At 40.8% G+C, this 13,539-nt stretch overlaps 1 protein-coding gene across 1 annotated transcript; it reads left to right on the plus strand.

Moving 5' to 3' along the window:
* Nucleotides 1-495: 495 nt before the first annotated feature.
* On the plus strand, nucleotides 496-13,297 carry fgf10a (fibroblast growth factor 10a). The gene is made up of 3 exons (XM_087792510.1): nucleotides 496-1,739; nucleotides 10,767-10,870; nucleotides 12,357-13,297. The coding sequence occupies exons 1-3, from the start codon at nucleotides 1,301-1,303 to the stop codon at nucleotides 12,555-12,557; spliced, it is 744 nt and encodes a 247-aa protein (XP_087648636.1). The 5' UTR covers nucleotides 496-1,300; the 3' UTR covers nucleotides 12,558-13,297.
* The last annotated feature ends 242 nt before the right edge of the window (nucleotides 13,298-13,539 follow it).

The raw sequence follows: 13,539 nt of genomic DNA on the forward strand, positions 1-13,539 counted from the left end.
TTTTTTATGTTGTGTATATTTATGATTTGAAAGCATGCTGTTCATCATTACAATTTGAAAGACCAGAAAAAACGGGTGGTGGGCCATGATTAAAGGAAAGTGGGATGAAGGGAAGATTTATTTCCTTTTGGGTTCATTCAACTGCTGGAGTTTGGAAGGGGTGGACAACAAAAAAGCAAGGGAGAAGGAGGGAAAATGAAAATGGGGTGTGACAGAAACCCCCCCCCACCTCCCCCCTCTTAGCGCGCACACACACACACACACACACACAAACACACACAAACACACTCTCATCAAAGCCAAGTGGTTTTCATAGACATCCAATTACACTAAGAGATGACATGTGGGTGCTGCAGCAGATAAATAAGGTGAAAGGAATGACAAAATTCACTCACCTCAAGAGAAACTCCAGATAACCAGAGAGGCAGGACTGATTGAGATAGGAGGGAGAGAGGCAGAGGAAAAAGGAGGAGGGGGCGTAAAGAGCCACACACAGGAGAAAAGAAGAGAGGAAACTCACCGCTCCGGCGCTCAGAGAAGGAGAGACGGAGGAAGAGATAGGAGCTCACGGACGGACGCTCGGCGGAGACCAGAGGATAAACTCCTGAACTCAGTTCAACACATCTGACTGACGTGGAGAACAAACAACAAAGTTTGGACCTTTTCAAATTTGAATTCATCGAAATTTGTTTGGACATTTAACAAGAAACAGATTTTCTTTTTCAAACTTTCTAATTCAATCATCGCATGTGATCCTGATCACTCGGGCATATTTCCACCCTCGTCTGACAGTCGAGCGCCGGGGAAGAACCTGGAGTATTGATCGAATGAATGGACGAGTGATGTGAACTGTGCTTTTTTTTTTTGCGATCAGCGTTTTTTCCAATAGTGCAGCAAAACAAGTGTTTGGAGTGTGTTTGGAGGACAAGCAGAGATTAGGAGCAGCCGCGGGAGAGGAAGGAGGAGGCGAGTGATCTCGGGGGCATGCCCCCAGTTGTTCCTGCTGCGAAGTCATCTGAGTTATGGATGTTGGCAAATTCCAGCTGCTGAGGAATAAACAGCCCAGAATCAGCCACAAACAGCTCGCTCGGTGAAGGACTCCACAGACATCGCGCTCCTATAAAAAGCCCGCTTCTTCACAGGGTCCCACGTCTTACAGTCCTGCAGGGGTCGGGGGTCCAGACAGAGGAGTATATCAGTCTGACAGGAGGGGTTCTCCCACTCTTGCTCCCTTCTTCTGCACCCAGCTCAGCATGCACCAGCCCCTGAGCACCTCCACAGCTCTCCCAGCTCCACTACCATGTGTAGATGGACAGTGACACAAGGTGCACCGGTCGCCTGGTTCTCCTCCTGCGCCTGCTGCAGACCTCCCTCACGCCTCGTCTCCCTGACCTTTCTGCTCGCCCTCCTGCTGCTGGGACCTTCATCCTCGTCGCCCTTGTCCTCGCCGGCCTCCGCGAGGGTCCGCGATGCACAGAGGGGGATCCCCCGTCACCTGTTCATCTCAAACCCTCCGCCGTCCACCTCGCCCGTGCCGGTGGGCGCTTCGTCGGCGAGGTTGCCGCGGGCGATCAACATGTCCGCCTCCGCCACGATCGTCGGGCGTCACGTGCGGAGCAGCTACAACCATCTGCAAGGAGATGTGCGGCGGCGGAAACTCTTCTCCTTCCAGAAGTTCTTCCTCCGCATCGACAAGAAGGGGAAAGTTAACGGCACCAAGAGCGAGGACGATCCATACAGTAAGTGCCTTATTGATGCCCTATAATACAGTCAATCCCACGATAATATTAAACATTATGACCAATTTAAAACAATATTTTCCCACCAAAAATATAACATTACTAATCACACACATTTTGACATTGTTACTAAAAAAAAAAAAGAAGTTTTTTTCTTTTGTACTAGTAAACTGAGTCAATGAAATGAAATATCTAGTATCTCAAGAACTTTAGTTTGAAAGTTATTTCTTCTATTATTGAGCAGAAATGATGGAGGCACATGTTGAACATGTGGTGACCTTTTTTTTAAAACTGGAAATTAGTGATATTGTATTTTTGTGGAAACGTTCATGCAAATGTCACCTTAAACACATTTATAATGTTATTTGATTGAATAGTGTCAGCTAGGAAAGTACATTTCATGTTGAAATAAATACTTCTTATTCCTTTATTCAAGTGTCTCATTTAGGTGCTTTTTTCTAAAAAAGACATTTCTCAAATCTGGGACCAACGACCTGAAATATTGATAACGAGTTGTTATTATTAGCGGTCCACATCTTTATCTCAGAGTTAACACATCTGGAAGTTCTTTGGCTTCATGGCTGAGCAGCTCAGAATAGCTGCATGTCCTGAGGCGAGACGTCCTGTCATGTAGAGAAAAACCGAATCCTGCATCTACCTGCCGCTAAAATACATCTCCTGGAGAGATGCGAACTTCATACTCATAACATGTTTGTCCAGTATTAGGGGCAAAGTCGTCTCCGTCGCTCGCACACCTGGGCATAGCACATGTCGCGGGGTTTTTAATGCATCTGTCTGCGGGTCAGTTTGTGGTGCTGTACAAGCTTCTCCTGCTGAGAGTATGCAAACATGCACACAAACACGCACCAACCTGAGCACAGAGAGGCCAGTCTTGCACATGGCCTCCATATGGCAAAGCCCACTTTTATTAGGGCCAGGGCCAGCGTGAATATGTGTGTGCATGCGAGTGTGTCTATACGTGTGTGTGCCACTCAGACACCACGGCTCTGCCAGACATGGCTGAAGGAATTTCAATTAGCGTCTCTTCCCTCCTCCCCTCGCCTGCAGTCCTGTTTGACACACACACACACACACACACATCCATAAAAAATAACTATTAGAGTGCAACGTGTCACTAACTATTATGGCATCAGGTCAGGCCATTGAAGATGTAATTCGTCGGCTTTTGAACGCCCCCCCAATCGTGGCGGGAAAATAAAGAGAAAGTCTGGCGGTGAACGAAACATGATGTCCGCTTCATATTTTCATCAGCCTGCATCCAGCTGATAAATTGAGCCAGTGTCCTCTAACATACATTCACAGCAAATTACACGCTAGCGCCACCACCCCCGATGTAGTTGTAATTTCCATGTACTTCAGTAAATTATACCCTGTTGAGAAACAGAATATATCATTCTTCTCCAACTCGCTATTTAAGCCAGTCTTTGATCTTCCACAACTTTTTATATTCACAACATGACCAGCGCAAAACATTTCCACACATTAATCCATCTTTCAAGACATCGGCCAAGACAAACTAATGGATCCCCGAGTAGAATTCTCAGGTGTTTCCCATTACAAAAATGAGCGTATTTGCAGGAGAAAATTAAGCATCCATTTAGGAAATCATCAATTGCAAAACTAATGAGGCAGGAGTGATTATTGTGCTCCGCCGGCATGGTAATGGTCGGGGGGTCAGTGTGTAAATACGAGTCATTAGATGGGTGTCAGAGGTGAGGCAGAAGTTTAGGCCCGGGCCCGAGGTCAAGGATCTCCTCCCTCGTTTTAATCAAGTTGTCAACCTTTAGTGTTGAACTTCATTCTGTGTTGTGTGTCCTTCCAATTCATCAATATTTATGAAGACCATGATCATTTTTATTGCCCTTTCATGTCTCGAGCTGCTGCTGCTGTGAGTGTCGCAGCCTGTTTACAACCAGAAAAACCAAAGCTGTGAAGCAAACATGTGTTTGTTGTTGGACACAAAGTCTGTGGTCATGCTATTGGTAATTAGTGCTGAAGGGTGCTAAATGATCTTGGATTTTCACTTGAGCCAGATGTATTGTAAAACCAGCCACTGACGCATCCAAGCAAAACGTACGCAGCACAAAAAAAAAAGGGATTCAATCTGTCTGAAGGTCCATTAATTAATACAAATGGAGCTCTTGAGCTTCGTCCTATTTAAAGTGAGCTGGATATAAACAGGTTTGGAATACACATGAGGATTTTTTAATAGATGGTTGGATTCCCTCTTCAAACTCCTCTCTGCTCTCCATTTGATGAGTGGTGTTTAGAGTTCTCGTGGGAAAAGGTAACGGTGTGGCCCATAAAAGAGAGTTATGAGGTGCTGGGGATGTACCAGAATTCTGTGTCAGCATAGCTTTTCATTCAAAGTTACTTTGACATCTTCATGGACCTTCCACCGTAAATAAGAATGCTCCACTCACGTCACTGAACGAGGTTGCTTTTCTGGAAGAATAACTGAACGTGATGACATTGTTGCTAAAAAGAAAAAAGCAAATAAAACTAATGTGACATAAACAAGAAGTATTTGAAAAAGAGACACTATTAAGCCATGAACTCAAGTTTTTTTTTCATTTAAATTCATCATTGTGGCAATTTAAAACATGACTATGAAAAAAGTTTCTTTAAAAATTCATGAATTGTCCTTAAAAGACTTGAACACATGACGTTCGAAACACTTAAAACTCACACACTTGTTTCCACCAACATGGATTAATAACGCTGCGTTTTATCGTCAAAACATTAGACCTATGTTAAGTTCTGTAAATGACCATTTACACCACTAGTATTATTTCATTTACCAGATTAAAAAATGTCCACTTCAGGGTGTGATTGACCATTGTTTTCCCCCCCAACAACTCAAACAGAAGACAGATGTTTTGTTCTTGGCCTCATTAGTTCACAAAGGCGAAAAGGGTCGAAAGCGGTCGTGCTCCAACTACTCTTATTATTAGTAAAGCTATGTAACAAAAATAGTATGGTAAGTTAGAGCATTTCAAAAGTCTCAAGTCTTACAACATTTTTGGGCGTCTTTTAGCACAGCTTTCGAAAGGTTTTTCAGAGTTTTGTATCTTATAAAGACCCCTCGAAACACAGAGTTCTTCACCTACTATTAACAGTTAACAGTTTTCTGATTTATTTAAATAAGGAAATAATTAAGAAGGCTACAGTCAAGGTATCTTTTTGTAACATTCTTAAGTGACACATTGATTATAATTTACGATAACCTGGAACATTTTTCAATGCAATAAATGGCTATTTATCCAAGTTTTGCAAAGAAGAGAATGAGGTGATGGATGTTACCATTTACTAAATGTTAAAGCTGCGATAGATAAAAGTGAAAAACAAGTTTATTCTCAACAGTTCTCATTCCTGCCTCTTCTAGCCACGCCCCCTAAGAAGGACTTCGATTACTTGGAATATCTTCTGACCCGAATGATATTTAAAGGAGTGCCGGGGACATATGTGGAGGCCAACTGTGTTTTTGGATCACTTCAAGCATTTTACTTTTAATTTAGGTGAATAATGAAGAATTGTACTTTATAATGTAATTCGTAAATACAACATACATTATAACATATTTTTCAATGGAGCCTTTGGTATTAAAAAATTGTATAATATATCATTAATATCAATAAAGAGATTTAGAGATTAAAATTAATTCATCTTTCTTTTTCATAATTGTCAGGAAAGTTGCTAAACTATCAAATGGTTTTAACGAATAGAACCAAGAATAATTCTTTATAATCATTAAAAAAAGCCCCTTCAAAGATTTTTTTACACGTTTCAAGCAAAAATATTTGTGTAACAAGTCCCAACACACTCCATCTCATTGTGCGATCACTGTTTTTCATCACGGCTTGATTGTTCTTCATCAGTTCACTCTGCGTACCATTAATGTGTCAGCCATCGCTATGCTAGAACGAGAGCCAGATTTTTGTGGGCGGATCCTGCACAATCCCCAGCAGTTTCAGCACAACCTTAAACAACAGCCTTAGAGCGTGAAAAAGATGCAAGCACGTTGTGTCTTCGAAAACAAACAAACAAAAAAACAAAAAACAAGTGGCGATTCTTCTCTGTCAAGAATTAAAGTCGGACACCATGGTTCTGATGGACAGCCATTTTCATTGTTTACATGGTGGATTCTTTGAGCGGAAGATCATAAATATCCTCGAGACAGAAGGGAGGAGGAGATACAAGCTTTGCGTCATTTTAAAAGGCCTCTAATCAATTTGAACGTGACTCATCAATGCTGTAACCGCTGGTAGAATAAACATTGTTCTAAATAATAATAGAGCACAGCAGTCGCACTGTTGGCAAGAAAGCACAGTTGAAACAAGAATAGCATAAAATGCACCGTTAACAATTTCTATATCTAATGTCATGCATATCTAATGTAGACTATATAATGCATTTCAATGCTTGCCAGTCCTCACATCACACTTCCAGTTTAAAGGGTGAAAACTCGTGCAAAAAACCCAACTCTCCCGACTTACAAGATTCAATAATTCCCTTATCCTGATGATGTTTTGAAGTTATTACTTTACGAAGTTCTCCCGCATCTGAAATCCCAGCGAACGAGAGGTTACGAGAGCAGAGTCCAATATGACGTAATAATGGCTTCTTTCCTCCTCCAGCCAGCTGTAATCACGCCCCGCTTTGTTTATACAACGAGTCCCTATTGCTTTTCATTGTTTAAGCGCTTTGTAACCCTGGTCTAGAAAGGCGCTTTACAAATAACTATTACTTACTTACTTACATACTGACAATTACAACAGAGGTCCAAGACCAATAAATCAAGACATTAGTTGCACTTTAAGCATGTATAAAGGCTCTGCAACGAAATAAGCACACTTTATTAGGGTCTAAGGATATTTATATTAATATATAACCTACATAATGCGATCAGTAAAAACTGCTTTAAAACTATTTTTAAATCATCAAAACCAATACATATTAAAATCTAACATACATGAACAAGTTAATTGTCAGTAAAGCAGTGGGAGGGGAAGAACAGCAACTGTGACAGATAACGTCCAGGACCACGGCTGCACACAAACACACAAAAGTGAACACGCACGCACACCAGCGCTCAAGGAGTGGCTTAACATCAAATACACACATGCTCACTGCATAAAAGTGAGGCACTTAATAGAGTCATCAAAGGTAGTCAACGCTCTGCCCGGCTGTTTGAACAAAGCAGGCAGGAATGTCTGCTAATTACTGTGTGTGTTTGTGTGCTGGTTAGCCATTTACTGCTGCAGGTTTTTCAACGATAAAACTACAAGGATGCTTCTCAGAGCCGTGGTGTCCGAGCGAAAGAGCGCCGAAGCGTGTTGTTATAGCTCTGCTGCTGTAACCCTTGAACCACAACAGTTGGCTTGTGTCACGCTGGCAGCTGAACTGTACATGAAAAATGTGGGAAATGCAGACGACGTCCGCAGCGCGATGCCTTAAAAACACAAGTCCAGCCGCGTCGACCCTGAAATACATCTGACAGAAGCTGGCTGCTCTGGTGGTTAACCATTTTACACCGTTGCCCTCCTCTACATCAGCGCCGTCAACTCTTGGTTTCCTTCCAGCTGATGTGAAGCATATGTCATACGACTTGTTGCGGCTTCGCCGTGCCTTTGTAAAGTGGTCTCAGGTTACGCAAGTTGGACACGAATCCTGACACTATAGCTTGGTGTTTAAATGAAGAGTTAACGGTTTTCTTTTGATTCTGAAATAATCCCAGGGTGTCCTGCCACAGCAACAATATACACACGGCTATTCTTGTCCGACGGGACAGACAGTGGTGAGATTTCCCGTCTGAGTAGGAAATAAAAGCATTATGAAGCGAAAATCAGATAATAATTCAAGTCAGGAATCACAAATAAAACAAATCTGCTAATAATAAAAACATGAGAAATGCCAGAAAACTTCAACAAAAGGCGAACTGTGGAGACAGTTACCGCTGGGAATTTTGATAAAAAATTATAATAAAAAAAAAGAAATCACAGAGAAAAACACTTTTAGATTTCCTTGTCTGTGAAATAATGTTGGCCATGGTGAAAATCTGAAACAGTTATTTATGATGTTGAGAAACTTAAAATTCATGATGTGGCTAAAAGGGTGACATTGCGGCCATGTATGTCCACAACAATCAATCACAGTTGTTAAAACAACACACAATAGCACACAGAGAGAAAGCGTAGTCCATCATAGAAAACAGATTACACACAAGATTGCCAGCACATTATAGAATCATCAAATCATATAACACCTCATATAACATGATCAACCAACTGCCTTAAAATAAAGAAAAAATATTTTACAATCCAAAACTGTCGGAAACTCTGTCGAATGATTTGAACTTGTTTCGATGTCAACTGCTTGCTAGCTAAAGTCTCATCATCTTTCATGGTCCCATTGTTACCATTTCCTAAAAATTCCATTGAAATTGACAAAAATGTTGAGTAACTTTGTCAACAGAGGGACAAACATGACAATCACAGACCTCATTGTTGCAAAAGAAGGAGATTTCTGTCAACATGAAGACGAAAACACACCGATCACGATGTGACTTTTCCTTAAAGAAGCCAAGAAGATAGTATCAGATTGTCTCAATGATGAATCCACTGAGCAAAGAATCAGCATGGAAGCTTTTTTTTTCCCTTTGCTTGGGTCGACAAGAAGCCATATTTCAGACGGGCGACACTCACAGCTGGTCACTGTGTTCAGGTCAAAATGTGAACGACCACGGTGTAATGCTGAAACACATTGGAATGTCGTGGAAAAATAAACTATTGTGACATTTTCACAACCGCCCTTAACTTTTAGATGTAGCTACAAACCCGTTGACTTTGTTTCAGTGGGAAGACATAAAATTCCCATGGAAGTTATTAAGGAAACACAAAATTCCACAGTTCTAAAGGTTGAGTTGCAAGAATACTACAAAAGAAACAATGACAGGACTTCCCAATCTACTCCGTATGATATTGATCATGTGACAAAGGCAAATTACTTGTATTAAATTAACATTTTATTATAAAATTATAAGATAAGAGGACGTTGTTTGCAGATTCAGATAACGAGGACAGTATTTTGATTCCTTAAATGAATCTAAAAAACAGGTAAGCAGAACAAATCCATTTCTTCTTTACTTATCATTGGTATCTTAATTGTCAAAACTAGTGCAAAAACACAAAAAATATCCATACGTGTTAAACTTTATTGTAAAAAGTTTGTTTCTCTTCATAGATTTGATGACTATGGACTTTTTTTTTTTCAAATTCAAGTTTCTTCAAAAATCAGAATAAAGAATAACAAGAATAATCTTAAATTTAAGCGCAGTCAAAACAACTAATTAATAATCGACTTATTAAACCCATTTGACGTGATATGAAAGGCATTAACTCGGGTTCTTCCCTTCACATACGAGTGCTTTTATTTGTGGTGCTGCGATCTTAACCTTTTGTTAGTCTTTAAACAGCGAGGCAGACAGGCTGCTTCTGGTAACTTGTAAAGGGGCCATAAAGAGCCCTGTGCTTTGGTTTTCGACAAACCACATCAAACAGTAGTTTGGGGAAACCGTTTGAACAGGTGGACTGGTGTTCAGACGGATATTATTTTGATGGATCACCGAACTGAAACGTCGGCTGTAGTAAAGGAAGACGGCGCGTTTTGAAACTGATAGATTAGCGTATTGTTGTGGAACAGGGACGGCTTTTATCCTCGCGCCGGTGAGTACATAACAAGCTCCTGTGGTGCCGCAGGAGCTACAAAGAAATCCTGGGGTTTAAATGTTTAACAGCCTTTTACTAGTCGACCAATGGTATACCTGTGTTGGAGGAAGCGGACGCAAAGAACAATAAGTTTGATGTGAATAACATAAAAATTGTAGTTGCACTAAGGACCTCCGGTTTGATTAATGCAGAGTGACAGATTTATCAGAATCAGAGGCCAATTCCTTTTATTATCAAGTTGAAACAGTTAAGAGAAAAGGGGGAAATACATTTTGGTTGCACCAAAAATATATATTGGCTTGTCAAGTTAATCCTTTTAATGACTTGATAGTTTTATGGTTTGGTGTAACCAACTAAAGATGAGAGAAGACAAGCCCTTCGACCACAGCTTAAACCAATAATTGGTTCATGCTTGAAAACCGATACGAACACCTTGACCTCTTGCCAGACTGGCAGCCAAAAAGAACCTTTACACCGTGTCCGTGTACCTGCTTGAGCTCCCCTGGTCAGAAAAACAAACACGGAGCGGAGAAATGTTTTTTCCTGGCTTACACCTCGGTCCCAGGGCACGCAGCCCGAGCGCTAACCAGCAAATGAGCACGGGGCAAGAGGCTGATCTGAGGTTTGACTCTTGCATTCGAGGGCAGGGACAGAGTCAGAGGAGGGGGTGACACTGGGGCTCGCTTGTGAAGAAGAAACCGAGATGATTTCCGTTCCCAAATTTTGGAAATTATAAATCCCTGCCAAGAGCGCTGAATAGACACCTAGGGAACTTCGAGATGCAACTTTTGGCATATTAATTGAGCCTTTAAGTCACTTTTCCATTTTAAAAATCACATCTCTAGCTTTGCCTCTTTGTAACTCCTAAGTCTAAAGACATAACGTGACACTGAAAGGATGCCTTATGCACGTGAATACCAAATGTGTTCCTTGACTCCGGGTGATTCGTGCTGACTGATAAGTGGAGGTGGTTTCAGATTTGTTTTAAAAACAAGTCTTGATGGGTCACTAATAGTTCTGGGAATTAAGTGGTTATGAAAATAGACGCAGGAAGGGTTTGGAGAGCACTTTGTGAAATCTGTACCGTGGCCAAAACATATCTACATGTTTGATGAACCTACTTTCCCATTTGCATTGCATTTATTCTATGATTTTATTTTCCTATATACACTTCACCAAACACGGTTTGGTGCACCTTTGTTCATTCACCTCACCCTGGACAGCTTGAAACTGACCCAGAACGATGTTGCCTGACGTACGTTTCGTCTTTTTTCCACAGGTGTCCTGGAGATCAAGTCCGTGGATGTGGGAGTTGTGGCCATCAGGGGCCTCAGCAGTAATCATTACCTGGCCATCAGCAAAAAGGGGGAGCTGTATGGAGCGGTAAGCACATGATCACCTCCAACACCTGCTTCGCTAACATCCACACGTCGGGACAGAATTCGGGAATTACAAGTTCAATAAAAGCGATGTCTCCCCAGCACACAACAGGACATACAATCCTTGAGTTTGTCAACTCCACTTCAGCCCCCCGAGGGAGAAACCCGTTGTTTCATCCAATTTCTCGCTCCCTCCTTTTCTCCGACTCATTCTAGCACTCCTTTTTTCTGCTTTCCTTGCTTTGAAAGACCGAACTTTCAACGTGTCTCTCTGGAGCCACACCACAGATGAAATGACACACTGTAGGAAGAAAGAGAGGCATTCTGTTGCATGGCCTGAAACTGAATTCCCATGACGTCTTATGCTCGCTGCAACACTAGCCACAGTAACACAGAGCCCAAGAGCCGGCGTCCGGTTACACTTGATGGGTTTACACAGTAGCTTCTTTATCCAGTGGTGATCAAATGAAATCATTGTGTCAGATTATTACATGTGAGATAGTTATGATTGCTGTTCTGGTATCGTTCCATTGATTTCTGGAGAATAAAGGATGGACCACACATGAACAACTCGAGGGCCACGAAACTACAAATCAAATAACAAAACAGAATAGAGACATTATCAGCTTCCAGATCATTTCAATACTTTTACGAGATTGTTATTGCATTTTCAACACACAAGCCCTGCAAGCATTTTCAAGTCTGTACCAGTGGTTGGTCATGCATGTAATGAACCGTAAAAAAAAGTGTCGTGGTGTTTTTTTGCTAGAAAAAAAATGGTCTGAAACTTTACGATTCGGTGTCACGTTAACCTCTCCGGCTGTGACACACTCACAACATCTCTTTTAACTTTTATGATGTCACATGGTGGCAAGGAAGATCTTGACTTGAAATCTGCCTCGTCACCACTTTTAAAGCATTCCAATCACCGAGATGTTGAAATTAGATCGGCTGCAAAAGATCATATGTTCAAGGTAATCACTTTGGTTTGCCTAACAGCAATATCTGAAGAGAAAGATGGCTTTTAAAGGTGGACTTCTTGAACCAAAGTGTTTACAATAATTGAAGGTTCAATAGTGCATTTGTAGATCAGCTCACAGGTTTTTTTAGAAACTGTGTTAAAAATGTTCAAATTAAAGCGTCAGTAAAAGGAAATAGGAAGGTTTAGTTGGTGATAAATCATTAAAAATACGCTGCCATTTTAAGTGTTTCAATGCACTTTTTAATGCATAACGTTTTGATTTTGATTCAATACTAGACCTTGGATGAACCTGCTGAGCCATCATGTCATGTATTAAATCCCTTCTATGAACAGAGTAGACTTGTGGTTCTGAATCAAATTTGTGAAGCAGTAAAATGGTTGAAATATGAATAAAACTAAGGCAAAAGTCAACTTTACAGCGGACACAAAATTATTCATGACAGAATATGAAACTAACCACTTTTATCTCCGTGTCACCATAATGACTGTTGTTGTTTTCCCCCCGCAGAGGGACTTTGGTCCAGACTGTCGTCTAATTGAACGCATCGAGGAGAACAAGTACAACACATATGCTTCGGCCGAGTGGCGCAACAAGAAGAAGCACATGTTTGTGGGACTCAATGCTAACGGAAAGCCGATGAGAGGGAAGAAGACAAGAAGGAAAAACACTTCCACTCACTTCCTGCCCATAGGGGTTCAACCCAGATGATCTGACATATCAACCACGTACAGCTCTACTGACCACAGAGTGATGGACCCTGGAGCGAGAACAGTGACGGAAGAATTGGACGGATTCAAAAATTGGACCAGAGATGCACTGACGAGGAACAAAAAAGGAGATATTTTTTGGACTGTTGGATAAAGACAAGTCTATTTTTTAAGAAATAAATAAGATATATTGTTATTCAATGTATATATTATTTTCTGTCTTAAATTATGAAAGAGCATCGGCACGTTAGGAAATATGAAAGTCTCGTGCCAAATTATGGTTATCAGCTCACATTTCGAGGTTCATGAGGAGATTAAGTTAAAGAGAAGAGCATCAAGAAAGAAGAAAAGAAACAACTGTAAGCAAGACTATCCTAATCCTTCTCCAAATTTATTTATTTTTGTGTAATTTTGAGGAGAAAAAAAAGGCAAGTGGACATGTGTTGTCATTTTTCTACCATTTATGCTTCTCTATTTGAATAATCATTTAAGCCTGAATAAATATAAAATATATATTTGTCTTAAAACCTGCTTGAGTGACTTTCAGTTATTTGACTTCTGAGAACTCCACAATAAAAGTCTCGTCCATGTACATGGACAATATTCATTCTTGTATTTGTGAACCAAATCACTGAAAATAGTGGCTGTATACTCAAGTGATACCAACTCATCATCATCCTCAAATATGAGGAGGCGCTTCAGTACAATTGGTTAATGAATTTTGCAACTGGCTTTACTACACAAAATAAACATTACGACCATCCCACAAGCTTGTGTCTCAGCTGCGTCACTTCATTACAACAGGCGATACAAACTATAAAATGAGATGCCCTTTTGGTCTAATGCCTCACTTCGTCTCCAGGGATTGTTGTTTCACATTCATAAATCCAGTTAAGAATACTGCGGAGTCAACACAAACAATATAATTTGTCACCATAGTCACATGAAATTCATTAATTTTAGTGAGCATTTTCATAAGGTCG

The sequence above is a fragment of the Callionymus lyra genome, chromosome 5, assembly GCF_982586985.1.
Source record: "Callionymus lyra chromosome 5, fCalLyr1.hap1.1, whole genome shotgun sequence".
In the NCBI taxonomy this organism is placed as follows: Eukaryota; Metazoa; Chordata; class Actinopteri; order Syngnathiformes; family Callionymidae; genus Callionymus; species Callionymus lyra.

Coding starts and splice junctions, on each gene's coding strand:
- fgf10a (XM_087792510.1), top strand. CDS start 1,301: ATGTGTAGATGGACAGTGACACAAGGTGCACCGGTCGCCTGGTTCTCC. Junction 1,740..10,766: donor GAGCGAGGACGATCCATACA/GTAAGTGCCTTA, acceptor TTTTTTCCACAG/GTGTCCTGGAGATCAAGTCC. Junction 10,871..12,356: donor AGGGGGAGCTGTATGGAGCG/GTAAGCACATGA, acceptor TTCCCCCCGCAG/AGGGACTTTGGTCCAGACTG.